This window comes from Ambystoma mexicanum, chromosome 13 (assembly GCF_040938575.1).
Source record: "Ambystoma mexicanum isolate Mex_15411 chromosome 13, UKY_AmexF1_1, whole genome shotgun sequence".
NCBI classification, from domain to species: domain Eukaryota; kingdom Metazoa; phylum Chordata; class Amphibia; order Caudata; family Ambystomatidae; genus Ambystoma; species Ambystoma mexicanum.
Genome location: NC_090938.1, coordinates 202383850 through 202410256, shown reverse-complemented (window position 1 = coordinate 202410256; position 26407 = coordinate 202383850). Strand labels below are relative to the sequence as shown.

The following is a 26407-nucleotide window of genomic DNA, read 5'->3' as shown; positions in this document are numbered from 1 at the left end:
AACTGCCCCATCTGATGTTGAAGTCTGTGGGACTTCGAAAGCTAATGCTTTATGATTTGTTCCAACTATACATAGTATTTTCAGTTAGATAAATAAAAGGTATCAAAAACAGACCCTTGTGTGGTTTAGAACATCACATTTTCCTTGGATAAATGTATAATTTTTCTTTGGTTAGACAATGAGTGGGGATAAAATATTGTCACGTGAGGAAATCAACATGCACCATCTAAAGCTGCCTTTTCATTGCACAACAAGTCATGGGTTCGAATTGGTATGTTCAGGGCAATGTTCCAGGGCTTAGGGGGATAGAGGATGTCCTAAAGCAGAGAAGAGGTCATCGATAATGGGAAACGCATTAGAGGTCGGATCAGTTACTATAAGTGCAGACTACGGAGCCAGAACAAGGGCAGGGACTAAAGGCTGAATACGTTGCTCAATTATAAGGCATTCTCAGTGTATGTAGCTTTACATCGTGGTTCAATAACAGAGCCATGTGCTGTCAGACATCATCTCAAACAAAGACTCTTTGTGAAGCTTGGCCCGCGAAGGCAGAAGAATCAAACGTTTCCTGGTAAGCATGTCGGAGTAGGAAATGGCTGCCGGAGCAGTGGGACAGCAAAGAAGACTGGTACAGAGAGGCTCTGGAGCAGGCAGTGCTGGAGAACAGTCGAGGAGAAGAAAGTACAAAGGGCAGCAGGTTTGAAGGAAGGTTGAGTTGGGATTAGAGAATATAACGCCAAAAACGGTATTCTTGTAGCGTTGAAATGTGAGCGTCTCTAAACATCATTAAGTGCATTGCCACCATTTTGTCTCAGAGACTCAATGGGGGTCATTGGGAGTAAGTTGATAAGGAATAAATGCCGGTAAAACAGCTGGTACTACCAGCTCCAGCATTTTCTCTGGACCGGCTCACTCTGAGTCTGCCAGTAGGGGCAGTGAACCACTGGCAGGCCCGCCCTGGTGTGAGGTCAGGCCCCTACAGGCAGAGTAATCACTGAAGCACCGATCACCAGTGTGCGCTGCATGGTCCTGTACACTGAGCCTATCAGCAGCCAAGGCAAGGCTACAACACCTAACGTCAGAATGCTGGCAGTTTACAGCTCTCAATCACAATGACCGCCATGAACATCTCCAGAGTGATCATGGCAGCAGCCAGGATGTCATGGCAACCCCCCACGCCCCACTCCCCTTATTAAACCTAGTCTTTGCTGTCAAGTCTGGATGCATAGTTGGGATTCGGCTGGCCAGGCAGGAAAAGAATAGCAGAAAGCTCTTCAGGATCCATTTGTTTTGCAGAAACAGAGCCTCCTATTGGCTTATCTGAGCTTGGAGGGAGAGGCAGGAACAGGAAATGCTTCTCCTTTCGTACTGTAGACAGCAGGACGAGTTGAGACCTAGGGGCAGGACAAAAGTGCTTTAAAGTGCAATATTTAGACCGTTTTGTTTTTTACTCCTGGCGCGATGGAGCAGCTGTAAAACGGAAAGGCCTATTTGGAAACGGGTTGTCCGGTTAAATGGGTTCGTTTGAATTGAGAGAGGTGTAAAACTCCTATTATTTTGGGAGGGCGGATCTATAGAATGCTAAGTTTATGTCATTATGGACCATTAATCTGGCATTTGGTCAGTATCTCATCACTGCTCCTGGGTGTGCGTGAATACGGATTTTGGCACACAGCCAGAAGTTGGTACAAAGAGAGCAATCACTGTGTTTCAGCTTTAATTACAATTGTATGTTACACTTGCAAAATTGTTCCCCAACAACAGGAGCAACACTGATCTACAAGTAAGCATGTGGCTAATGTGACATTAAAAAATAGGCAGTTAATAAATAAGGAGATTCTGCCTCCAGTGGTGAAATGTGGCCAGCACAGTTTTTCTACTGAACATACATTAATTTTGGTCATGATCTTACCTTATTCTTTTACAACTTTATTCCTGGAGTAAGCAATTCATTTAATAACAGCATAAATAGAAACAGGGAAGAGCTTGGCAAAAGATATGTACCTAAAGTTTTAGCCAAGCCCGAGCCCCCCCAAACACACACTTACGTCGATCTCGCTCAGGACGACATCAATGATACTGCCAACGACGATCAGAAAGTCAAAGACGTTCCAGGGGTCGCCAAAATATCCCTTCAAAGGAGACGGGAGAGAAGAGGTGAAATAATGGGCTACACAGGCGGGTATTACCATCATTACTTTCGGAGCTCGCACTTGCATGATCTGAATGACACCAGGCCTAGTAATATCATCTGTCTTGTCTTCCCTCTGTCTTCCCTCCCTGGTCTTGTCGCGCCTAGAAACACTTGTGTACAGGCGCATCATAAATGACTTATCGTATCAAATCATTAGCGCCCTCATGGGTTGGCACATGCATAGGTGTCATTTTAGGGGTGACAGGGGTGTTTGTTCCCCCCAACTTTCATGGCACACCATTCTGTCCCCATTCATTTGGCTGGGGCACCTTTTCTTCAGATATCATGTCCCCCCCAACATTTTCAGCAAAGTTACTCCACTGGGCATATAGGGAAAGTGTTTGATTCTGTGAACATTGGGTCCGCAAACTGGCATCGATAGCAACAGCTTCTACACCCTCTGATGGTGTTTTACCCTCAGTGTTCCTATGCTTAAATGGGTACATTGTGAACATGCACTTTTGAGTAATACGCTAGAGTGGTGGCAGTGGAACCTCCACGAGTCCATTGTCCATAGAAAAGGTGAAAAAGAGTGACAGCAGTGCCAACTTCACTGAAACATCTAGAACAAGCATATAAGGGCAGCAACCACGCAAGGTTCACTTGCGCATTGCATCCGGATAGCAGACAAAAGACACAGAACAACAACAAAAAGCTTAAGTCCTGGGGGAACAGTGCAACACAAGCGACAGCAGCGAAAAACCCGTGGTCAGATAGCACAGTGAGTAGAGCACATAGAATGCGCGCTTTGACATCTGTGCAGAGCCTTCGGATGCAGGTTTGAATCCTGACAGGGACAAACTCAGCCTTTTATCCTTCCAAGGTCGATAAATGAGCACCACACACCCTGGGTAAGCAGCACTCAGATGCCTGAGGGTTTGTAGCGCTATATAAATGCAAATAAATAAACCTGACCAAGGGCGGTAAGAGTGCAGATATCCATAATGCAAACTTCCCTCACAAAGGACAGGTACAGTGCATTCACTGTCAATTCCCATATCATACAGAATTCGTACAGGATGGCTGACAGCAGTAAAAGCTGCACCGTAATATAAAATGCAAGTAGTCTTGGATAGCGCCCTTCTGTCACTTTTGGTGGCCTCGATGCGCATGGCTCTGTAAGCAAAACGGGACATGAGAGTCATTAGTGGGATGTGGGAGAAGCAGATTCGAAACCTGTGGTGTTGATGGGTGCAGCTTGGGAAGGACAAGGTTCCTGTGAGCACCTGTCTGTTTTCTATGGGTATGGCAGCGACATTTGGCATCATGCTATCCATAGGGAAGAGCCAAGAACTGATAGGACAATGTGTTGGCTCTAGCTAGCCGCTGGTGTGGGCAAGCCTGACAGGACTACATAGGAGAGTACAGTCATGGTTCGATTAGTGTTGATGTACTAATGGTTTACTTGTGATAACCGTCTGAAGGGGATTTTTAAGGTGGTAGGAGATCATAGAGAGGAGTCAGTTAGTAAGGGCTAGAGGAGAGTAGGCCTTACAAGGCAAAAAATCTGCAATCCTGCACCCGTACCAGTGGAATCTTGCAGACGAGTCCCATTTTACTTTTTGTAATGGGTTATTTATATTGCACTTAATGCCCAGAGGTTTCTAAGCACGGACCGGGGGATCGAACCTGTGTTGCTCTGCATCGTCTTGCTTCCAAGACGAGCTTGTTGCCATGAACTATCCTCCTGAATTTCTCAAATTGCCTCTGTCAGTCCCCCTCACTTTTCTCTCTATCTTTCTCTCTCTCTCCCTAGTAGATAATTTGTACTCCATGTTTTTATATATACTGCCTACAGAACAGGCACAGAACACACATCAATATTGTAAACTTCAATCACATACAGACTGAGCACGGGCAGGAGGAGCTGCCGCACAACTTACTGCACACAGAGAAAGGATTCTGTGCTGCACATACACACGCACACACGCACGAAAGATTCCTTCACACATGTGGCTGATACAGCACTGAGTGGAAGCAGCGTAAGTGTCACACAGACACACACACACACACACACACACACACACACACACACACAATAGGCCTCATTACGAGGTGGGCGGTAAGGGATTATCGGTAAGGGCACCGGTACTGGTAATCCCTTTCCGCCCTATTACGAGTTCCCTTTGCGGGTCCTCCCTTAACGCTTGGTTTTACCAGGCATTAAGGACGGGACCCGCAAAGGGACTTTGGTGCTAATAACGGTACCGCAATTTGCGGTACCATTATTAGCGCCTTCCCCATTCCCATTGAGCCTATGGGGGCTCAAATGGGAATGGGGAAGGGCCCTGGTGAATGGGGAATTACCGCCCCGCCAACCTTGGAATGGGGCGGTAATAGCTCCATTCACCAGGGCAGAGTTGGTAAGGATTTCGCGGCAGCCATGGCGCTAATAGCGCCATGGTTACCTCCAAACTCCTAATGAGGCCCAATGTGTGGTAGCATCAGTGCAAGCTTCATTCATAAAACTGCAACAAAAAAAGACCACGACAGTGCTTCCCTGAAACACAATTAGTTCAGCAGAGTCAGTCACAGAGTTCGCTCTCCTTAAACACACATGATAGGTGGAGCTTGACTTCCAGTAGCCCAAACTTCACTCAGAAGCACAGCAGGGAAAGTTCCCTCTGGACCCTCACAGTACTAGGGTTTGCACAATTCCTTTTCAACCAGTGAAACATGCAGTCTTTCTAAACTTGAACAATCAGGCCAGATAGCAGAAACTGAGCGTGTGTCCTCTTCCTACCATTAAAAGGAGAGCAGGCTTTTTCTTAGGACTCAACGTGTTTATTGTACCCCTCGAAACAATGAAGTTTGGGTACAAATGTGTTTGTAATGCATTAATAAAGGACAGCTTTGTTAGTGCAAACAGATCAAACCTGCTGGGACTCTGAAATCCCACTTCTGACATCATTTACGCTTTGATACTGTTGAAGTAAATGAACAACTTCTCTTTTGAGTAGCATATTGCAGAAGTAAAATGTCAGACACTGTTCTAATATCTTCTATTTAGTATAATACTTTATCCAGTTTGGGAATGTTTGACACAAAGACCTGCACTGCAACAGAGAATGATTTTCTCTGTGGCATGTTTATTCATTTTAGAATTTTGCTGCCATCCTTGTAAAGAGATTTACATATTCTCCTGCTGATAAGAGGATGCTGGGAAAGTCTGTAGAGAGTAAAGGAACATTCTATTGTAGATGTGGGTGGGCTAGCACAGGTCATGTGCCATTTCTACTTAGTATGATTCTGTGTCTGCAAGGAGAGAGCATTTATCGAGAGTGAGCTGCCATTGCATTTGGTTAAAATGTGCAATCTGCTCAAGCTTTTCTGGCACAATCGGACATGCAATTACAACCTTAGTTCCCCACGGTGTATGCCAGGGGTCTACCACCTGTGTCTCTCTAGTTAATCTTGGACCACAACTTCCATGATCCCTCACCATTCACTCTGCTATCTAGGGCTGATCGGTGTTGTAGTCCACAACAGCAGGCAAGCCAAATGACAACAGATGTAGGCCTCACCAGCAAGCACACAGGTTACCCTACTATTATGTCGTGGATCACTGCCAAACCACCTCTGGCCCCCATATAAAGAACTTTGGCATTGAGCAAAATCAGCACCTACTGTGGCTGCAAGAGAAGGGATGGACCACTTGTGTGCACCCCTACAGCATGTAGTTCTTGCACGATTAGGGACTCACCTTGGCTTTGAAGGCTGTGAGCTTGAGCACCATCTCAATAAAGAAGAGCACCGTGAAGGCCACATTGAGCGTGTCGGAGATGTCGTTAACCTCCTGCGATTGGCCGTAGTGCTGCAAAGGAAGAACAAGTAGTTGTTAAGAAAAGGGGAGATCTTAAGACATGTTCCATTGATGGAAAGGCAATGAAATCAAGCGAGGGTACCCGGTCATGACTGGCATGGAAGTGTTGCATTAGATGCTGATGGTTAGATTGTACAGCACAGATAGCACTGAGCTAAATGTTGCAGAGTGGTGTGAGATGTTTGCGTCACACTGTTGTGGAGATTTGAACAATTCTGGAACCACTGTTACCCCAAAGATGTTATTTTATATCTTACACACTGTGTGAAAGGGATGTAACAAGTGTTATCATGCCTTGTCTTTGTTATGCGCCCAAGGCGAAGCAGTCAAATAACACCTGTTACAGCCCTCTCCCTGGGCCAGAAATGCCTCATCATTTCAATGCACTTTTGCACCAGAGCAATGTCTGCCCTAGTGCTAACACATTTCCCTATTAGCACTAGGACAAGTAATGTCCTTGTGCAGAAAGAAACTAAAAGAAAACCTTTTGCACCTGGACACTGAGTGCTGGCTCCATTTGCTGGGCCCAATATCCCTGCTACTTAATACTAAGTTATTTAGCCTCCAAGGCTTTGCAGAAAGATAAACCATAACAGTTGCTCATACACATTGCTACTATATGCCCAGAACATTAGCTTTGGTGGTAATCTGTCTCTGGGTACATCAATGTAGCCTATAGAGATTGGGAACCGCTTGCGGAGTGTGGGTATTGGTTTGGTCTTTCAAAACCTTTAATCAGGGGCAGGACCCTCAATAACAACATAATTTGGGGTGTTGAGGAACTACATAGCTATGGAGTTCGAGGATCACCTTTCAGCTGCCGACAGCTTGGATCTGGGATTTGAGGACCACCTTGAGTAAGGCCTTCTTGCGCTGGTCCAGTATTTATTGGTCATGAAGATTTTAATATGAGCACCTGTGATGATCTTGCGCCTAGAAAAACTTGCATACAGGCGTGTTATAAATGACTTATCATAACATATCATGGGCTGAGATTTACTGCTGATGATAGCGTGTCCTTGAATTCCTGTGACACACCTTACATCTCGAGCTTTGCAATCACATCTGGAGAGGACCCTAGTCTGGGGCCGTAGCTTCACCTTGATTATCAGCTCTGCATTCGGGGTTACCCTTGGCGACAGGCACGCGCTTGCTTACCTGCATGCCGAGGCAGATGGTGTTCAGCATGATCAAGGCGAACATGAGGTATTCAAAGTAGGACGACGTCACCAAGTACCAGACCTTGTACTGATGCGGATTCTTGGGAATGTAGCGCCGCAAGGGACGGGCTTTCAATGCATACTGGACACACTGGCGCTACAGGAGGAGAGTAAGAATGATCAGGGTTATGTTGGCATTGAGTAAAAGAGATCACCGCGGATGTAAATTTACAGAGACCAAAGCTATCATCCAGTTGTTGCTCAAAACACCTCCATCCCCAAGCTATTATTAAGCCATTACTTTAACTCATCGGTATGCATCTAGTTTCCTTCATAGCTCTGAGATGGGGAACAGGGCAGAGAAAGAGGAAAAAGTTAAGTGAAATTAGAGAGATTTCAACAGGAGTAGAATGGGGGACAGTAACTACTTGACGAAGACTACAAACATAAGATTATGGGCTGTTAGCTGTCATAGGAATATGTCATTTCCATTTTATTATCTTTATTTTAGCTTTCATCCTAAAAGATTTTAAACATTGTAAAATTTAACAAAGATGCCTGCCTCACAGAAATATAAAAAAACAGACACCCATCCCACATGATTAAAATAATCAATTAAGCGCTATCAGTGAAAGGGGTTATAATTTGGCAAGGATGAACACAGAAAATCTTAACAGGAAATTAGCTATTTTCTTGAGAAAATGATCAGTGCCAGCTGGTGACCAGTCTGAATTTCTAGTTCGGGTCACAAAGCTTTGTTTGAGAGTGCTCCTATAAAAGAAAAATGTTCTGCGCCCATGAACTGTGGGGGATTCACTATAGAATACAAAAGTAATAAATAAAAAGGTAATTAAACGTGCACTAAAAGAAGCGCAGCGCCAAGCAAGCGTTGTGCATAGATTATTTACATGCTGTGCCATATGTGCAAAGTGTACATTTGTAAAGTGCAAACGAGATATGCGTGAACGCTACTTAGTTTGACATGCATTTTGTTATAGTTGAGCTCAATTGTTTTCTTTCATTTGTTTCTACTTTTTCAAATGCCAATTGATCTCCTTAGAACAGAGGTCTTCAAACTGTGTGGCGCGCCCCCTAGGGGGGCGCGGCCGCATCCTAGGGGTGTGGGGAGAGCCCAGGGTCTGTGATTGGGTAGGAAAAGCCTAGTAACTGGGTAGGAGTGGGTTGAGGGAGCCCAGCGACTCTGATGGGAGCAGTTGGGGAGCCCAAGGACTGTACTGGGAGTAGGGTGCGGTGACGGCACGCAATAGTTCATAGCCATTTGTACATACTCTCCATTTGGCATTTTTGGGGGGCCCGGCCTGCCCAAATTGTGCTCAGGGGGGCCCAGCGGGCCCAGGCGGGCCCAGGCCAAAAAAGTTTGAAGGCCACTGCCTTAGAAAATAAGAAGAGAAGGTGGTTTCACCAGAAATGTGTTGTAGTCACTTCCCGGCGTAAATCCATCATTATGAACAGCTTGCGCAAATGGGCAGATTCAGAGCAAGTTGGACGTTTCTGGAGGATAGCTCAGCGGCAACGTGCTCGCCTTGGAAGCAAGACGACACGGAGCAACACAGGTTTGATCTCCGGGCCCGCGCTTAGAAACCTCAGGGTATTAAGCACGTTATAAATATCATATCATATCATTAAGCAATGGGAAAAGCTTACAGGCTCATGCAAGTAAGTAGTGCAAAACACTTTATTTTGTATTGGTTATGCCAACTGCAAAAGCAGTGTTCTCCGAAATGTGCCCCAGAAAAAAGTTAACTTCTGCACAAGACACCATTTCATTTGCATAATTTATTTTAAAGAATGTGCCAGATTTACATAATCATTTTTCAATGGGTAAATCCCCTTGAAGAAAGCTTTGTAAATCAGGCCAAACATGCTTCTTAACTTTTTTGTTTTGTGTAACAGCAAGAGATCACAAAGCATTCGGTTTCTAGGGTCACCTGCACTTGCCTTAGGACTTCTCCTCACAATTATCCTATCCATGGTGCCCCACTAGCTCAGAGGTGGGCACGGCAGCACGTGTCGGTGCTCCAAAGGCGCAACAAGGTCCCTTCACACTAACATGCACAAATTCTCTATTCCAACACACATGACTTATGCCAACTAACCCATTCAAACATGGCGGTGGAGCATCCCTACCACCATACATCAAACATCCCAAAACTATGTTGACTCTAACCAACTTTAATGGGTTATCCAACTCCAGGCCTCGAGGGCCAGATCCATGCCGGGTTTTCAGGATACCTCTCATTAATATTCATGAGCTAAATTTGCATACAATGATTCTAAATGTATGCACATTTTATCTCATTAATATTAAGGAGGGATATCCTAAAAACCCGTCAGGATTCCGGCCCCCCGGCCAGCGCATCCTTGCCCTATGAGGCTACCTTCCGGACACAGATACTTCAAGAGCTATTGACACAAACCACCTAGAATCAGAGCCACACACAGTACCCGGGTACTTCCAAACTGCACAGATGAATGCAACAGCAAAGCTATCTTGCATTTCCCTCTTCCACCAGTACGCCAACCCAGCCAGTCTCTTTTCCATATATGCCAAAGTGTCAAAAGACCACTCACATGGCAATTGGGCCTGATAAAAAAAAATATTTATATAACAAATCAATGTTTGTTTTGGCACATCAATTAAAATAATGTTTTTCGACTATCATGCCCTTCAAGCCATTTATTTGTTCTCCTTCATTGTTCACTTTTAGCGCCTAAATATTTAACACCATCACTCATTTCGCAGCATATATTATAAACATACTTTCCTATTAAGCTGTGGATAGCTCACACGTTCAGCTCTCACCACCTCTGGGCTCCATTCAGAGGTCCGTGAAAAAATAAGAAAAAGTAATGTTCCCTGGAGGAGCAACACTTTCACTAAAAGCACCATATTCAGTGAAAGAAAAAAATGTTGTGTATTGACATCAAAATCGCCTGATTTACAGCCTGACAATGGCCCTAGTGGGTGTCAGTAATGCAGAGCGGACACAGCGAGGATTCTCCTTGCAAAGTCTCAATTCTGCATCCAGGAGTTAAATTGCGGCCCCAGCGGGCTGTTGGTAATCGCTATGCAACAAGTCTTTTCCTGTAGTGTCAGAAGCTACTACTAAAGCGGCACCACTGTTCCGATTTACTGAAGCCCTCACCCCCCCCCCCCCCAGCCCCCATAGACTGAAACATCTTTTGCAGCTGGACATCACAACAACTCCCCTCCAATGCTCCCACCCACCTCAGAATGCTGATACTAGAAACTGGAAGGGAGAATGTCACCTTTTAACACTACCTTTTCCCCACAGCCCAGAATAGCACCCTCCGACATGGAGCCACCCTGCACTCTGAAAAGAGCAGACACAATCATTCATCCTTCAGAGGATGGAAAATTGAGTACCATTTAATTGTGTAATAATAACACTATTATTACATAACCTAGAAGTGTGCGGATTCCAGAGTAAAATGCTATACAGAAAAAGTGATACTTTCTTTTTGAAACTATAAATCATTGCTGCAAGTATACAGGGTGCTCAGGGAAGGACATGACCATCTCTTCTTCGCTTAACTCCAGAGGGAGGTTCCAGGTGGTGTTTTTTCTGCCCTCACCCCTCCTCCCTCTTGACCATCAGAGCAGAGGTTATTGAGCAGACCCAAACAGGGGGAGGTTGTAGATTTTATAAATATTGCATAAACCATACATCATAAACCAGCTGTATTGGGCAGAGTTAGCTACAGATCTGAATTAGAGGCTGTTCATTGCTCTGCAACAGGGGAAGGGAGTGTTGCCGGATGAGGATTTAGGCTTGTGGGATTAACCTCCCACAGTAAAAGAGATTGGAGAGTGTGGTGTTGAAACAAATGAGGAACTTTGTATTTAAAACAACCCTCGACTAACTGAAAGGTATTTATAACCTCACAGTGGATAGTCCCTTGAAAAACAGTGGTGATTGGCACAGTTGAAAGTAAATAATCCTGTGGGTGGTGTTTTCTACAGGTCATTTATGAAGAATTGGGCGTTCTAAAAAGAGAATAAAAGACAGAGTGAGGGAAAACCTTTAATGTTTTGAAGTGGTGATGGGTTAGCTCGTTGGGTTGGGTGAATGTACTCCTGATGAAGGTTCAGTAACATCAAGAGAGAAGAACTGAAACATGTTGAGAATAGAAAGTGACATATTGTTTATGTTGTAATCAATCATGATATAGGGGAGGATAAATAGCAGTTGCCAACAGCTTTAGAACATGTATCTGAACAAATGATTCATTGAGCCTTGTTGTTTGATAGTGATTCTGAACCAATCAGGTTAGATGGTATTTTCCATGGAAATCTTGCAATAGAAAAAACACCAATTGTTCAGATTTTTTTCAAATTAAAATGTATGACATTTTTTTAATTAGAAATAATGTTTGTGCATTTTATCATATTCAATTTATATTGAGAATAAAATGTATGTGTAGTATTAGAAACATATGCAGAGTTGTGTTATTAGTAACTAGGGAGCGTAATACATAAGGAACCTGCAAGAACACAAGGTGTGCCTGTGCAGCAAATTCTTCGTGTTGTATATTACAGTAAAAGCTGGCCAAGGGTTTACTTAGGGCTCAAGCTGTGTCTCAAACAGAGAAGAGTTAAAAGACCTGACGCTGGAACAGAGGGTTTGGATGTCTGGAGTGTGCGGCAGGGGTATGTTTAGGGCCGCGAGGTTTAGGCAATATGCAACGTGTCACGGACCATCGGTTATGGCTCTGCCTCTGGGGATTGGGATGGACATGTTATACTTCAATACCTGGTTCTTGTCCAGCTCACAGTTCTTGTACTCCTGCTCTCCTTGCTCCTGGAAGGTGACGATGACGAAGCCCACAAAGATGTTCATCATGAAGAAGGCGATGAGGATGATGTAGACGATGAAGTAGACGGCCATCTCCACCCGGTAGTTATAGATAGGGCCCATCTCTTCTGCGTGTGAATCAATTGCCGTATAGAGTATCCTGGATAATGGGAAGAAGACGTGAGCGCTCTCTCGTTACAGCGGGCCCAGGAGAGTACGTGCAAGGGTGATTGGGGGGGTTTTCCAGGACCGTCGTGTTGGATGGTGAACGATTTGAACCCAACAGGCTTCTGCATCCTCTCACTCACAATCAACAATGTGCCGTCTCCCACCATTGCCTTGATGAAACCCTGCCTCTCTCGCCCATGGCTGGAAATTCAGCAGCTCCTTAAGACTTCACACACTCCATTGCCACCCACTCACCCTTGACTAGATAGCTGGGCTCGTATTACTCCTTAATGGATACCCTTGCATGATATAGTCTATGTCTTCTGAACCTTGGCAGGACCTCTCCTGCTACTGAATCCTAGCTGGATAGGCTTGCACGCTCTCACTCCACCTGAATGCACAGCTTCCTGTGACCTATGGCTTGATACATGTCCACCCTCTAGCCCCTGCCTGATATTTGTCGGCCCCCTCATCGATGGCATGATTCTCCCGCCTTTTTAACCGTGAATAAATATACTCCTGCTATCTCACCCTAGGTGGGTTCCTTTGGGTGGATAGCTCCTCCCGAGATTAGTCTCCGGAGGATCGCTCAGGGGCAATGCGCTCGTCTTGGAAGCAAGACGACGCAGAGCAACACAGGTTCGATCTCCAGATCCGTGCTTATAAACCTCTGGGTATTAAGTGCATTATAAATAACCAATTACAATTCCTGCCTAGGCTCATGCTTGCCACCTCATACATGACTGAATATTCTCCTGCTCTATCAATCGATTGCTGACCTCACCCATTGCTAATGACATGCCTCCCCCTCTTACGTCCGACTGGATGGCCTCTTACCCTCTCACTCTTGTCTGGAAGCGTTCACGATCTACCAGCTCTGATGCGATACACTCCCGCCCCCTAGACTCCAGATGAATGCACTCCTGCCCTCTAGTCGATGGCAGGTAGTACTATGCTGCAGCCCCTAGCCAGATACACTCCTGCTCTCTAGACAGTGGCTGGTTACTCTTCTGACTTCCCGATGGCTGGACACACTTCTGCCCTCTAGACCCCGGCTCAATACACTGCCGCCGTTTAGATTAAGTTGTATACACGCTTGACCACTAGATCCCAGATGGATACACGCTTGACCACTAGATCCCAGATGGATACATGCTTGACCTCTAGCTTCCGGCTGGATATGTTCTTGCCTCTCTACACCCCATGTGGGTACACACCTGCCCTCTAGACCCCAACCGGATACCCTACTGCCTTCTAGACCCCTGCATAAATACTCCCACCCCTAGACCCCGACTGAATACACTGCTGCCCTCTAGATACCTGGCTGCATACACTCCTGTTCTCTAAACCCTGGATGGATACTCTCCTGCCCCCTATAAGCGTGTGGCTACATGCCTGCCGTCTCGATCACGACTGAATGCCCTTCTACCTTCTCTACTCCAGTTGGATACACTGCTGCTCACTAGAACACCCCCCCAATGCATACACAGATGCCCTCTAGAGTCTGGCTGCAATCACTGCGATCCTCTAGACCCCTTCTGAATACATTCCTGCCCTTTAGACCCAGCTGGATAAACATCTACATTCTAGTGCCTGAATGGATACATTGCTGCCCTCTAGAACACCCCCTAGTAGGATACACAGAGTCTCTCTAGAGTCCAGACTGGAGCCGCTCCAGTCCTCTATAGCCCATCTGAATTCACATCTGCCTTCTAGTCCAAAACACTCCTGCCCTCTAACCTCCAGCTGGATACCATCCTGCCCCCAAGACCACAGATGGGTGTACATTTGCCATCAACCACCTGACTGAATACACTCTAACTCTCTAGGTCTCAGCTGAATACACATTACCCTTCTAGTCTCTGGCTGGATACACTCCTGCTCCTTAGACCTCCGCCGAATACACATTTCCCTTCTAGTTTCTGGCTGGAAACATTCCTGCCCTTTGGACCCCAGCTAAATAGACATTTCCCTTCTACTTTCTGGATGGATACACTCCCGCTCTCCAGGCCCCCCACTGAATACACTGCTGCCCTCTAGACCTCAGCTGAATACACATGTCCCTTCTAGTTTCTGGCTGGATACACTCCTGCCCTCTAGACCTCAGCTGAATACACATGTCCCTTCTAGTTTCTGGCTGGATACACTCCTGCCCTCTAGACCTCAGCTGAATACACATGTCCCTTCTAGTTTCTGGCTGGATACACTCCTGCCCTCTAGACCTCAGCTGAATACACATTTCCCTTCTAGTTGCTGGTTGGATACAATTCTGCCCTCTAGACCTCAGCTGAATACCTTCCTGTCCCCTAGACCACAGATGGGTGTACATTTGCCATCAAGTGGCTGGATTCACTTTTACTCTCTAGACCTTAGCTGAATACATATTTCCCTTCTAGTCGCTGGTTGGACACACTCCTGCCCTCTAGACCTCAGCTGAATACACATTTCCCTTCTAGTTTCTTGCTGGATACATTCCTGCCCTCTAGACCTCAGCTGAATACACATTTCCCTTCTAGTTTCTTGCTGGATACATTCCTGCCCTTTAGACCTCAGCTGAATACACATTTCCCTTTTGGTTTCTAGCTGGATACACCCCATGCCCTCTAGACCTCAGCTGACTACACATTTCCCTTCTAGTTGCTGGCTGGATACAATCCTGCCCTCTAGACCTCAGCTAAATGCACATTTCCCTTCTAGTTGCTGGCTGCATAGACCCCTGCCCTCTAGACCTCAGCTGAATGCACATTTCCCTTCTAGTTGCTGGCTGCATACACCCCTGCCCTCTAGACCTCAGCTGAATGCACATTTGCCTTCTAGTTGCTGGCTGCATACACCCCTACCCTCTAGACCTCAGCTGACTACACATTTCCCTTCTAGTTGCTGGCTGAATACAATCCTGCCCTCTAGACCTCAGCTGAATGCACATTTCCCTTCTAGTTGCTGGATGCATACACCCCTGCCCTCTAGACCTTTCATTAGATACCCTTTTGTGCCCTAGACCCGGACTGTATACCCTTCTGCCTTCTGGACCATGGTTGATGTCCTTTCCCTCTGTGGCTAGCGCCAGTCTCCTTCAATCCCAACTCCCCCCGTCCCGCCAACTCACATTCAGCTTCCCGCTCACAAATGGCACTCACTTGGGCCAGCCTTCAAAGGTGGAGATGGTGAAGAGCGACATCATGCCGGAGAGCACGTTGTCGAAGTGGAAATCACTGTGCTGCCATACCCTCTCGTGCAGCTCTAGCTGGTTGGGGTCGCCGTCTTTGTACACGATGAACTGCCCCCTGAAACCAAAAGAGCAGACTTGAGTCGGACAGGCACCAAATCTCAACCATTGAAAACTATTTCATAGATTAACCCTTTCAGATAGAGCGGGTGGCATGAATGTTCGACCGCAGAAATTAGGAGATAACTACTTCAATAAGAAGTGAATGCGGCCTCTGCTTGCAGCCACCTTTGAGAAGATCTCTGTACATTCCCTACAATTACCCATAAAGCACGGGGGGACTTCACCAAGATGGCCGCAAACTGAGGCGACATCCAACAGGATTCTTCTGTTGTTGACAATTCGCCTGTAGGTCCATTTGGGCAAATGTTTTGTTTGCCTTTTCTCCCGAATTGAGAATCATGTTAAACATTTTAAAAACGTGCTTCTCCACAGAAAAGCAAATTGCCAGGGATTTAGATGTGCAAACAGGCAATTCTTCCTTTTTGTAGTAAAATAACGATTTTTGGGAGAAAAAAAAGTGCAATTAGAGAAAATTCATTTTTACATTTTTTTCATGAATTGATTTTTTTAAATGTGTTTTTCTCAAAAATGGCTTATTTTTAATTAAACTGATAAGTTTATTGAATTCATTTATTTGCTTTACATTTTTTGGGAAATGGCGACATTTTAAGCAAAATCAGGTGAAATGCAATCCTTCAGCAAAGCAGACTTAAAGCCAAAATCGCACGAATTTGGTTATCCTAATCAATTGCAAGCACAAATCCTTTCCCATAAAATGACCCTGAGGCAGGACCACGTCCACTCCCCGCCCCCTCACTCTCAGCAAGTGCTCCCGGTCGCTATTGGATTTCCCCATCCCATACCTGCACGTCAATCCTTCCTCACGCGCGAAAGGCTCAAGATCCCTCTCTTCCTCTTGCAAGACCCACCCCATCACAAGCATCCAAGACCCACCAACCCTCATTGGAAGCACCCAAGACCCTTCAGCCCATCTTATGCACATGCGAAGCCAAGCGTGCCGGTTGTAAGCAAGCAAGAACAATCGCTACCCATTACTAATGAGTAGGCGCCTTTGTGGCCCTCTAACTATGCACCTAAGATCGTTCCCCGCCCTCGTCTTCCTGTGTGCATAGAACTTTTTCCGGCCGTATAGAAGCAGATCTCTTCCCCGCTTTAAACAAGATGCAAGATGCAGCTCCCACAAATTCGTACCCGCAGGCCCTTCCAACTCTCTGCCAGTAGGTCCTTCCCTGCACCCACCATTCTTAACATTTGGGTCCATTGCTTCCCATCAGTAGCTGCCACTCATTGGAACTCCCTTCCTCCATCGCTAAGAGCAGAGGAATCCCACGGGGCCTTCAGAAAAGCTCTAAAAACCTGGCTCTTTGCCTATAACACTGCCCCTTTTGAGCACTCAACCTCCAAGAGGCTTGCCTATGACTCCTGCTCTACATCTGTCAAAATGTACTGTTTCTGCAAGCATACGCAATGTGTGACTGGTTCACAAACAGCGCCTTAATGCCCCCGGGCTTAGGCGTTTTACAAATGTAAAATAAATAAGCATTTTGGGTCAATTCACTACCAATTCGGAGCCTGCAGGTTCTTCCCCAGTTTCCTCCAGTTTTTGAGCATACAGGGATAACAGCAATAGAAACTGGCCTTAATCGGGGCACCCTTAGGTCGCGCAGTCCAGGGCAGCAACATCCTTGAAACACTGACGTTAAGGGGTGAAATGGCGGGTCACGTGATACTGCATAGTGGGAGCTCTTTGTCGTTGGGTATGCCAGCACTTCAATGCTCTTACAATTAAAAGATGGACTGGTCAGGTCAGCATACAGGTCGCATTTTTTAAGCAGGCAGGTCCTTCTCTAGGTTTTGAAAATAAATTGTTTTAACGTGTTCTATCCTTCACTTGGTGTCATTAGCTTCATAAAATCAACTTTAACAGGAAAGGGTTCATGTATTCCTGGTTGCATGGGAGGAGTCTGCCAACTAGGTCTTCAGAAAGCCAAAACATCCCACTTCCTTTGGTCTATTATTTCATGGACGTCTATATGTAAATGACATGTCAGTTTGCTTGATTATATGGCATTCCCACTGCCGGGTGCAAGAACATGTTTAGGACCTTTTGTAGGTGCAGGAATGGGATTTGGGGGAGACTTTGGTGTCCAGGTAGGTTGGTGCTACAAAGCATTGAATTGAACTCTGCAGATTCTGACACACAGAACACTTTCCTGCACTTTAGCCTTCAAGCAGGCAAATACCCACACAGAACACTTTCCTGCACTTTAGTCTTCAAGCAGGCAGATTCCCACACAGAACACTTTCCTGCCCTTTAGAATTCAAGCAGGCGAATCCCCACACAGAACACGTTCCTGCACTTTAGCCTTCAAGCAGGCAGATCCCCACACAGAACACTTTCCTGCACTTTAGTCTTCAAGCAGGCGGATCCCCACACAGAACACTTTCCTGCACTTTAGTCTTCAAGCAGGCGAATCCCCACACAGAACACTTTCCTACACTTTAGCCTTCAAGCAGGCAGATCCCCACACAGAACACTTTCCTGCACTTTAGTCTTCAAGCAGGCGAATCCCCACACAGAACACTTTCCTGCACTTTAGCCTTCAAGCAGGCAGATCCCTTGTAAGGCCCTCACTGCCTGGCCATGCATTCCTCAACTTGTCCTCTGTGTTCTGACCCTAGAGTCTCTTATCTTCCCGGTGCCCCCTCAGCAAGCACCCCGGTGCACCCTCTTGGATCCTTGCCTGAATCCTGCATACCCCAGGAACGTCATTTCCCTAAGGGGTCTTCGTCATACCCTGGGATGTACAGTCACATCCACAGGTGACTCAGTGTTTCACACTTACTGGCACTCTTCCGCAGTCATCTTCGATATGTCTGTGCAGCTATAGAACTTTCCCTGGAAAAAAAAGCAATTTAAGAATTACAGGTTGCTACAAACCATAATCACTAGTAGCATATTTGACTTCTGCAGTTTTAAAGTTATTCTGGCAGTCAAAAAGTATACTGGCGAATGAGCCCACCCGGGAAGGGGGAGGGGGCATAGATGTCTTACGAGATTGCAGCATTAAAAAAATACCTGCCTGATAAGGTTAACAATGAGAATCTTTGAACAATGTATATTAAAAGAGGTTTACAAAGCACCAAGATGCCGACATATTAAGTCCTGAAGCCACTTAAATGTGGCCTTTCTTTAATTACCTGGTTTTAATCTTTGATTCTTAATTTATAAGGGATAGGACGATGCACCTTTATTTATTTAATTTATTTTACTGTGCATTTGTAAGGCGCTTATATATCAAGCACATTGTGTTCCAAAGCGCCCACAGGGTAAACGGGGAGGGAACAAGGGAGTGAAAGGCAAATATCATAAGAATGAAGAGAAAGAAAGAGGTGGTCCCACTAGGCCTTGTGAGCATGCAAAACATGCAAGTGCAGAGAGGGAGAGAAGGGTCGAGGGAGGGGGTAAGCGCTAGGAGTTTCACGGAGGGAAGTACTAGAGAGTAATTTGCAAACAATTGTTAGTGCCTCGCAGAGATCACTTGGTAAGAGTGGTCAACTGCCAATACAACAAGTGCAGGCCAGTGGGCCCCCAAAAGCAAGTGCTGGGAGTGGGCGGTGGCTTAAGGCGATTGGGGGTGGGAGGCCAGGACACAGCAGGACACATAACGGCCCTGGTCACCAATCTCAGCGACTGTGGGGATTAGCGAGGGAGGCAGAGGGGCAAGGGGAGCTGAAAAGGAAAGTCTTGAGGATCTTCTGGAATTTGAGGAGATCCGGCTGCAGACAAAGAGGAAGGGTGAGGCTGTTCCAGAGGAGAGAGCTAGCCGAGGAGAGCCGAGGAGAGATATCGGCCACCAGATGGCTGTTTAGAGAAGCACTTGACATGCAGAGAGTTGGCGCTGGAGGAGCATAAAGATCTGGAGGGAGAGTATTTGGTGAGAGCGAGTTGTAGATAGTGGGGTCCCCAGGCCCAAAGAGCCTTGTGTATGATGCAGAGGGATTTCAATTTGATCCTTGCAGCAACCGGGAGTCAATGGAGAGATTGTAGGGCTGGAGTGATGCAGTCCCTGGGCTTGAGGTAAAGGCTAAGTCTTGCACCCCTATTCTGGATTAGCTAGAGTGGTCGGAGAGAGGAAGAGGGTATATTAACGAAGAGACTTTTGCAGTAGCCCCGCCTAGAGAGTACCAGGGCTCTAGAGACATCGAGCTTCTGGGAAAAGTGAGGAAAGGAAGGATTCCTTTGAGGAGGTGGACTTGAAAGTGGGCCTTCTTGGCAAGGTCCTGCATGTGAAGGAGCAACGAAAGAGGAGTCTGAGATAACTCCAAAGTTTCTGGCTTCAGATGAAGGAGAAGTGGAATAGCCCAAAGAGGGTGGCCAGAGTGAAGGGAAGAAAGAGGGAGCAGGAGTCCCAATGGGAAGAATCTCAGTCTTGCCGCGTTGAGGTAGCGATCATTGGAGGCACACCAGGACTGGATGGCAGAATGGCAATCAGGCAGTCAGGGATGATGGAGGAAGTAAAGAGAGGATCAGAGGGACATTTAAAGAAGAGTTGTGGGTCATCTGCATAACACGAAATAGGGGGAGAAAGTGGAAACAAGGTGTGCAAGCAGGGCAATATAGATGGGGGATGCCGCAGGTGGAGATAGAGGTGGGAGAGGAGAAAGAACCCAGAATGACATGGTAGGGGCAGTCAGTGAGGAAGGTCAGCCAGTCCAGTGTCCTCTCCGAGATACCAAGGGTCTCGTGGAGCCGTTTTATGAGGATTGAGTGGTTGACCATATCAAATGCAGAGGAGAGATCAAGTAGAATGAGAACAGCTGGAGAGTAAGCGTCAAGAGATGTGACCAGTTCTTCACGGGTGTTCAGGAGAGCAGTTTCCGTGCCTCTGGATGCTCAGAATCCAGATGTAGGCACCCGACAAGCTCAGTATGCTGGGTCAGTTGGGGGACGGCCAGTTTCTCCAAAACTTTCACAAGGAAGAGGGTGATAGAGATGGCACAGTAGTTAGCCATGCATGAGGGGTCAGTGTAAGTTTTTTTCAGGAGGGGGCGCACAAGGGAGAGCTTGAGGGAAGAGGGGAAAGATCCAGTAGCAAGAGAGTGATTGCAAAAAATCAGCAAGTGCAGGGGCAATTGTGCAGATATTGTCCTTAATACTTCTGAAAGAACAGGGGGAGACCTGTTTGGAGGATACTGTCATAGAGTAACCAACTCTAGTGACCCCAAATGAAGTGAAAGGAGAGAAATAGGAGAGAAAGGCTGTGGGAGCATGGGAGGCCATAGGTGGCAGGGGGATGGGAGGAGCGGAGGGGGGAAAAGGAAGAGCGAGTGCTCAGGATGTCCTGTGTTTTTGCAGTGAAGTGTGTGGCCAATGCTTTGCAGAGGGCATGAGAGGGAAGAGGTGAGATACATAATTGTACATACATCTTCAATAAACCTCTGAAGCCACATCTGCGGTAATTCTGTGGTTATTCAGAAGGCAAGTTTTGCAGCCACCAGAAGATGTTGAAATCTCAGTGGGAGAAAGCGAAGGACCTACATTGTGAAAAATTAACTATGGCTGAGGTGGTCGACCCCCCCCCCTTCTTAACATTGAATCATGTCTGAAAGATGCAGAATTAATATGGGTGAGACACATCAAACAAAATAATAAAAGGCCAGATATATGTTTGTCCTGTATACTTTTTCCGATGCAGTCATTGCTTGTTGTCACTGTTGGAGTGTAGTAAATAGGTTTCCAACAGTAAATACTAGAGGACAATAAAGGGTCTATGTAAAGGATTGGGTATTCTCCATATAACGCTCAAGGTAGGACATTTGTTTTAAAGTTTAAAGATAGTGGGCCTCATTACACGGACAGCGGTAAAGGTTAACGGTCACCGTTAATGGTACCGGTGACCGTTAACCCTTACCACCTTACTACGAGGTCCCTTTGCGGGTTGGAGAATTTAACGCCTGCTTTTTGCAGGCGTTAAAAACCAACCCGCAAAGGGACCAGGGAGCTAATTACGGTACCGCAATTTGCGGTGCCGTAATTAGCACCTTCCCCATTCCCATTATGCCCTATGGGGCAAAAATCGGAATGGGGAAGGGCAATGGAGGAAGGGGGAATTACCGCTCCAACAACCTTGGAATAGGGCGGTAATTCCCCTTTCCACCAAGGCGGTGCCGGTATTTTACCGGCATGGACCAAGGTGCTAATAGCACCTTGGTCCACCGCCGTCCGTGTAATGAGGCCCAGTGTCCCGAATGAAATGCCATGAAATAATTGCAATGATATTTTAGAAACCAATTCTGCAAATTGATCGAGGTTGCCATGGACACTGGGCATGTATGGCATTTCAGACTTCTGGTGCTTCCTCCCTGATCACACTGTAGGAGCAGGCCTGGCACAGCAGACAGAAATCCTTCTCAATGTGCAATTTGAGACACATTGGGCCTCATTACAAGTTTGGAGGTGCTATGGTGCTATTAGCGCCATGGCTGCCTCCAAACCCTTGTCCGGGTCCGGGTAGTCAGAATGGGGACTTACCGGGTCATTCCAACCTTGGAGGACACGGTAAGTCCCCATTCTGAAAACCATTCCCCATTCCCATTCGAGCCCGCATAGGGCTCAATGGGAATGGGGAAGGAGCCAATAACGGGCCCGCAAATAGCAGGCCCGTCATTAACTCCCTGGTCCCTGGTAAAACCAGCCGGCCTTAGTGGGACCCGCTATGCGGCGGTAGGGGGTTAACAGCACCTGCACCCTTACCGGTGCCGTTAACCCCCTACTGCCGTACTCGTAATGAGGCCCATTGTCTCGAGCCAAGTGAAAGCTGCCTAGAAAGACAAGTTCTCCTTTTCAGAGCAAATGAGAAGAAATGATACCCAAAGTGGGAATAACCCCGACCATTCATCCTGATAAACTCACTTGCTTTGGCACGCGTCCACAGCCTGTTTCACTGGTTTACATACAATGAATTTCAAGGGACAGGCTCATATTGTTGAACCTTTTTGTCACTATTATGCATAAATGATAATTTGGTAACTTTAGATTAATTAATGTGTTTACCTTCTGCTTTAATTTTCCCAGAGATTCCAACCATCTTTTTCAAAGGGAGCACAATTACAGACATGGGGCCTCATTCCGAGTATGGCGGTAAGGGATAGCGGCCACCGCTAACGAGAGCGGTGGCGGTAATCCCTTACCGCCATACTCCGAGTTCCCTTTGCGCCATGGAGGTTTTAACACCTGCTTTTAGCAGGTGTTAAAAACCATGGCGCTAAGGGACCTTGATGTTAATTACGCCACCGTAATTTACGGTGGCGTAATTAACGCCTTCCCCACTCCCATTATGCCCTATGGGGCAAAAATGGGAATGGGGAAGGGTAAATGGGGATTGGGGAATTACCGCCCCGCCACCCTTGGAATGGGGCGGTAATTCCGCCATCCACCAAGGCGCTGCCGGTCCGGGTACGGCGTCAACCAAGGCGTTAATAGCGCCATTGGTTAGCGCCGTACTCGGAATGAGGCCCATGGTCCTTAATGATCCAGTCAAAATCTTTGATGATTTCATTAGTGTTCAGGAGATTTAAATCAAGACGTTTTGTTAAAATCTTGCTGAAACCTTTCAGATATTAGATCTTTTTGGGCGCAGTTGCACTGATTTATGGATTGGCTGTGATTGTGATCCAGGGGTGGTATTTCAGAAATGTTGCACCAGTGAAAGAGCAATGAGCACTAGGGCGAAAATTGCACTGTGCAAAAAACATTCCTTCAATTTTTCAGGGCAAATTTCTGTACTATGGCCAAGGCAAAAACTGTCCTTGCACAAAATTTGTCTTGAAAGATTTTTTTTTGCACAAGGGAAATTTTGGCTCTAGTTGTAATTGCCGTCGCACCTGTTATAGATTTCTGTAATACTGCCCAGGAGATGTTGGCAGGAATAGCAATAGACCAAAACCATAAATGTACGCAATGTGTAGTCATCTGCACTGTTTCCTCAACAATTTCTGTGCAACTATATTGGGCAGTCTCAACTCAAAGCACTCTTGTTTGGGGGTGATTGGTGATTGGCTGATGGCTTCCCTCCTTTGTCATTTTTTTCTCTTTTGACTTCTTGATTGCGTGTAGCTGGTTGTAACAGCACCTTGACGTCTCAGGGTTTAGCGCGCTTTATAAAATGTATACATAAATAAATAAATATATTCCACCCATTTAACAAGGTTTGCTGCAATCATCACTTTAAGGAAGTTGAGACTTAATACAACTAAAACTTTACTTATAAGAGTATACGCAGAACTACCAATCTAAACTAAACTTTTAAAAACAAGAATAAGAAGACAAAAGTGCACTGCTATGGGTGACATCTTATTTTTGGCTCCTACAGTCAGGTGTACTAATAAGCGTTGGGAAGCAACACCTCACGGCTATTTCTGTACACGATTGTGAGGGTAATGGACCACCAGCTCGGGCCTACCTAGGTCCCAGCAAACCAAGGGTCTTGACAAGGGTTGTGGGCCGTTAACAGCTATGAATGCCACTGAACAAGGGGGTGTTACCTATTTGCAATGTCCACAGGCTACTATAGGAGGTTACCTTGAAGAGCTGCACCCCAATGCAGGCGAACATGAACTGCAGGAGGGTGGTCACCAGGACGATGTTGCCGATGGTCTTGATGGCCACGAACATGCACTGCACCACGTGCTGTGGAGGACAGAGGCAAACAGGACATGGGGCATCAGGCACTGGCAATGAAACATGGTACACACAACAGAAGCAGCAGCTAAGGGAACCAGGGCTCTGCGCTGCCAGCCACAGTGGGCCCTGGGCCAGCCAAAGTCATCACACTAGAAATCCAGTTGACCAGCGATAAATGGTATTCGCTGGGCGTAGCTGGGATATATGTTTTTGGGATATTGGTCTTCAAATATCCAATGGGGAAAAACAAGGGATATTTCACTGGTTGAATAAAAACACTTACAAACTTCCCAATAAACACCCTTAGAATCGGACAACCAGCTCCAAGTACAATTGGACCCAAATGTCATGATATGATATGATTGGCTATTTATAACGTGCTTAATACCCAGAGGTTTCTAAGCGCGGAGCCGGGGATCGAACCTGTGGTGGTACATGCCGCCTTGCTTCCAAGGCGCTCACGTTGCCCCTGAGCTATCCTCCCGAGACAGGGAGGACAACATAAGATAGCTCATGTTGTCTGTATTCATTTTGCAGATGTCTAAAAAACCTCAGCGAGTGGATCCAGTATAAACCATTGGCAGTTGGTTAATTGCAATGCCCATCTGGGTGACCGACTTGCAATGCCCACCTGGGCGACCGACTTGCAATGCCCACCTGGGTGACGACCTGCAATGCCCACCTGGGTGACTGACTTGCAGAATGACACATCTGGTGCTCAACATTCAATAAATAGCAACACCCACTCTTAGTTGGAGCTTCATGCACACCACTTCTTACTTCTATGCTCCTACTCTCCATTTTTGCACATTACCACATGCTTGGAAAGGACACAAGATGGTCAGGTCCAATGGAGTTTGTCCCTGGCAGTGGAGTAACTTTGCTGAAAATGTTGGGGGGGACATGACATCCGAGGAAAAGGTGCCCCAGCCAAATGAATGGGGACAAAATGGTGTACCATGAAAGTTGGGGGGGACAAACACCCCTGTCCCCCCTAAAATTACGCCCATGGTCCCTGGGCTTTAGCAATGCATGCACATGCCTGCAGTGCTAGGACTTACTTGATGTGTGGGCTATATTAGGGCCCACCTGTAAACCTTACCTTTAGTCCTTTTGCTCTGTTGATGGCTCTCAATGGACGGAGGACTCTTAGAACCCTCAAAATCTTCACCACGGAAATGGCGCTAGACCTGGAGGGGAAAAGAGAAGAGAGGTGTATATTGTATGCAATGGAGAGAGGGAGGAAGCTAGGGTGAGTAAGAGAGAAGTGGGTCTTGGAGAAAGAAAGAGGGTGCGCGCGCAGATGAGACAGTTTGAGAGACAGAAACAATTAGGGAGCAAGAAGGTAAACAGTTAAAAATGGGGTAGCAGAGAAAAGAGGGAGAGAGGGTTAGAGAAAAGAAAAGGTAGCGGAGGGAGAAGAGAGAGAAATAGAGACCGAGAGGGGGAGAAAAGAGGGGAGAGAGAGAGAGAGAGAGAATGTTGATAAGCAATGGTTAAGGAAGGGTTAGTAACCACGGGATAGTGGAGAAAGAGGGCTAGAGGGAAAGAGGAAGATAGGGAGGGGTGACAGAGAGGGGGAGATATAAAGAGGTAGGGGGCAGAGAGTTCTTTAGTACACCCGATTCACGTGGTCTGGCTTGGCCCTAACAGGCCAATCACTAGTCCACGACTGGATTAGCCATGGCTCACTGTGCCTTAGAGAGGCTCAACTTCACCTCACTGAGGCGGCCCAGCAAGGCAGAAACACGTGTATGGGATTGCTGATGGTAGTCTTGTACAGAGGAGATTTGCCTGGCAGTTCGCTGCTCGACTGCCCTTGTGGGTGGGACAAAGACTGATATGCAAACGGATATTTCTCTTCTGTGAAGGGTGCAGTGAGCTAAAACGTGGCTGTGGATAATTTCCATAGAACATGGTATTCAACCCGTGTTCATTCTCAGTAGGGGGGCTCTCACATCCTTGCTTAACCTGACTGGTGCACAGTATCCTGTGAGCTCAAGCCCTAACTTGGGGGAAGTAGGCTATAATCTCAGGGTTTTGCTCTGAGAAATGGTTACAAGGGCACCCTGTGGATTCTGGGCATGTTCCTCTCTTGGAGGTGGTACCCTGTGGGTATGAGCCATGCTGTGGGAGCTGGGTCAAAAGGCACTCTGTGGATTCTGGGCATGTGCTTCTCTTGGATATGCTAACCTATGGGTTTGAGCCATGCTATGAGAGCTGGGGTCGAAGGGCACCGTGTGGATTCTGGGCATGTGCTTCTCTTGGAGATGGTAACCTGTGGGTTT

At 46.6% G+C, this 26407-nt stretch overlaps 1 protein-coding gene across 1 annotated transcript in view; it reads right to left on the bottom strand.

Moving 5' to 3' along the window:
- The window catches only part of CACNA1S (calcium voltage-gated channel subunit alpha1 S), a 596588-nt gene that overhangs the window by 180434 nt on the left and 389747 nt on the right, over window positions 1–26407 (bottom strand). Inside the window, exons 21-28 of the mRNA XM_069633644.1 lie at window positions 25222–25309; window positions 24018–24125; window positions 18280–18332; window positions 15321–15467; window positions 11974–12175; window positions 7176–7334; window positions 5898–6008; window positions 2049–2132 (exon numbers count right to left, since the gene is read on the bottom strand). Of these exons, the coding sequence (XP_069489745.1) occupies window positions 2049–2132; window positions 5898–6008; window positions 7176–7334; window positions 11974–12175; window positions 15321–15467; window positions 18280–18332; window positions 24018–24125; window positions 25222–25309 (952 nt within the window). The remainder of the gene's footprint in view (window positions 1–2048; window positions 2133–5897; window positions 6009–7175; window positions 7335–11973; window positions 12176–15320; window positions 15468–18279; window positions 18333–24017; window positions 24126–25221; window positions 25310–26407) is intronic.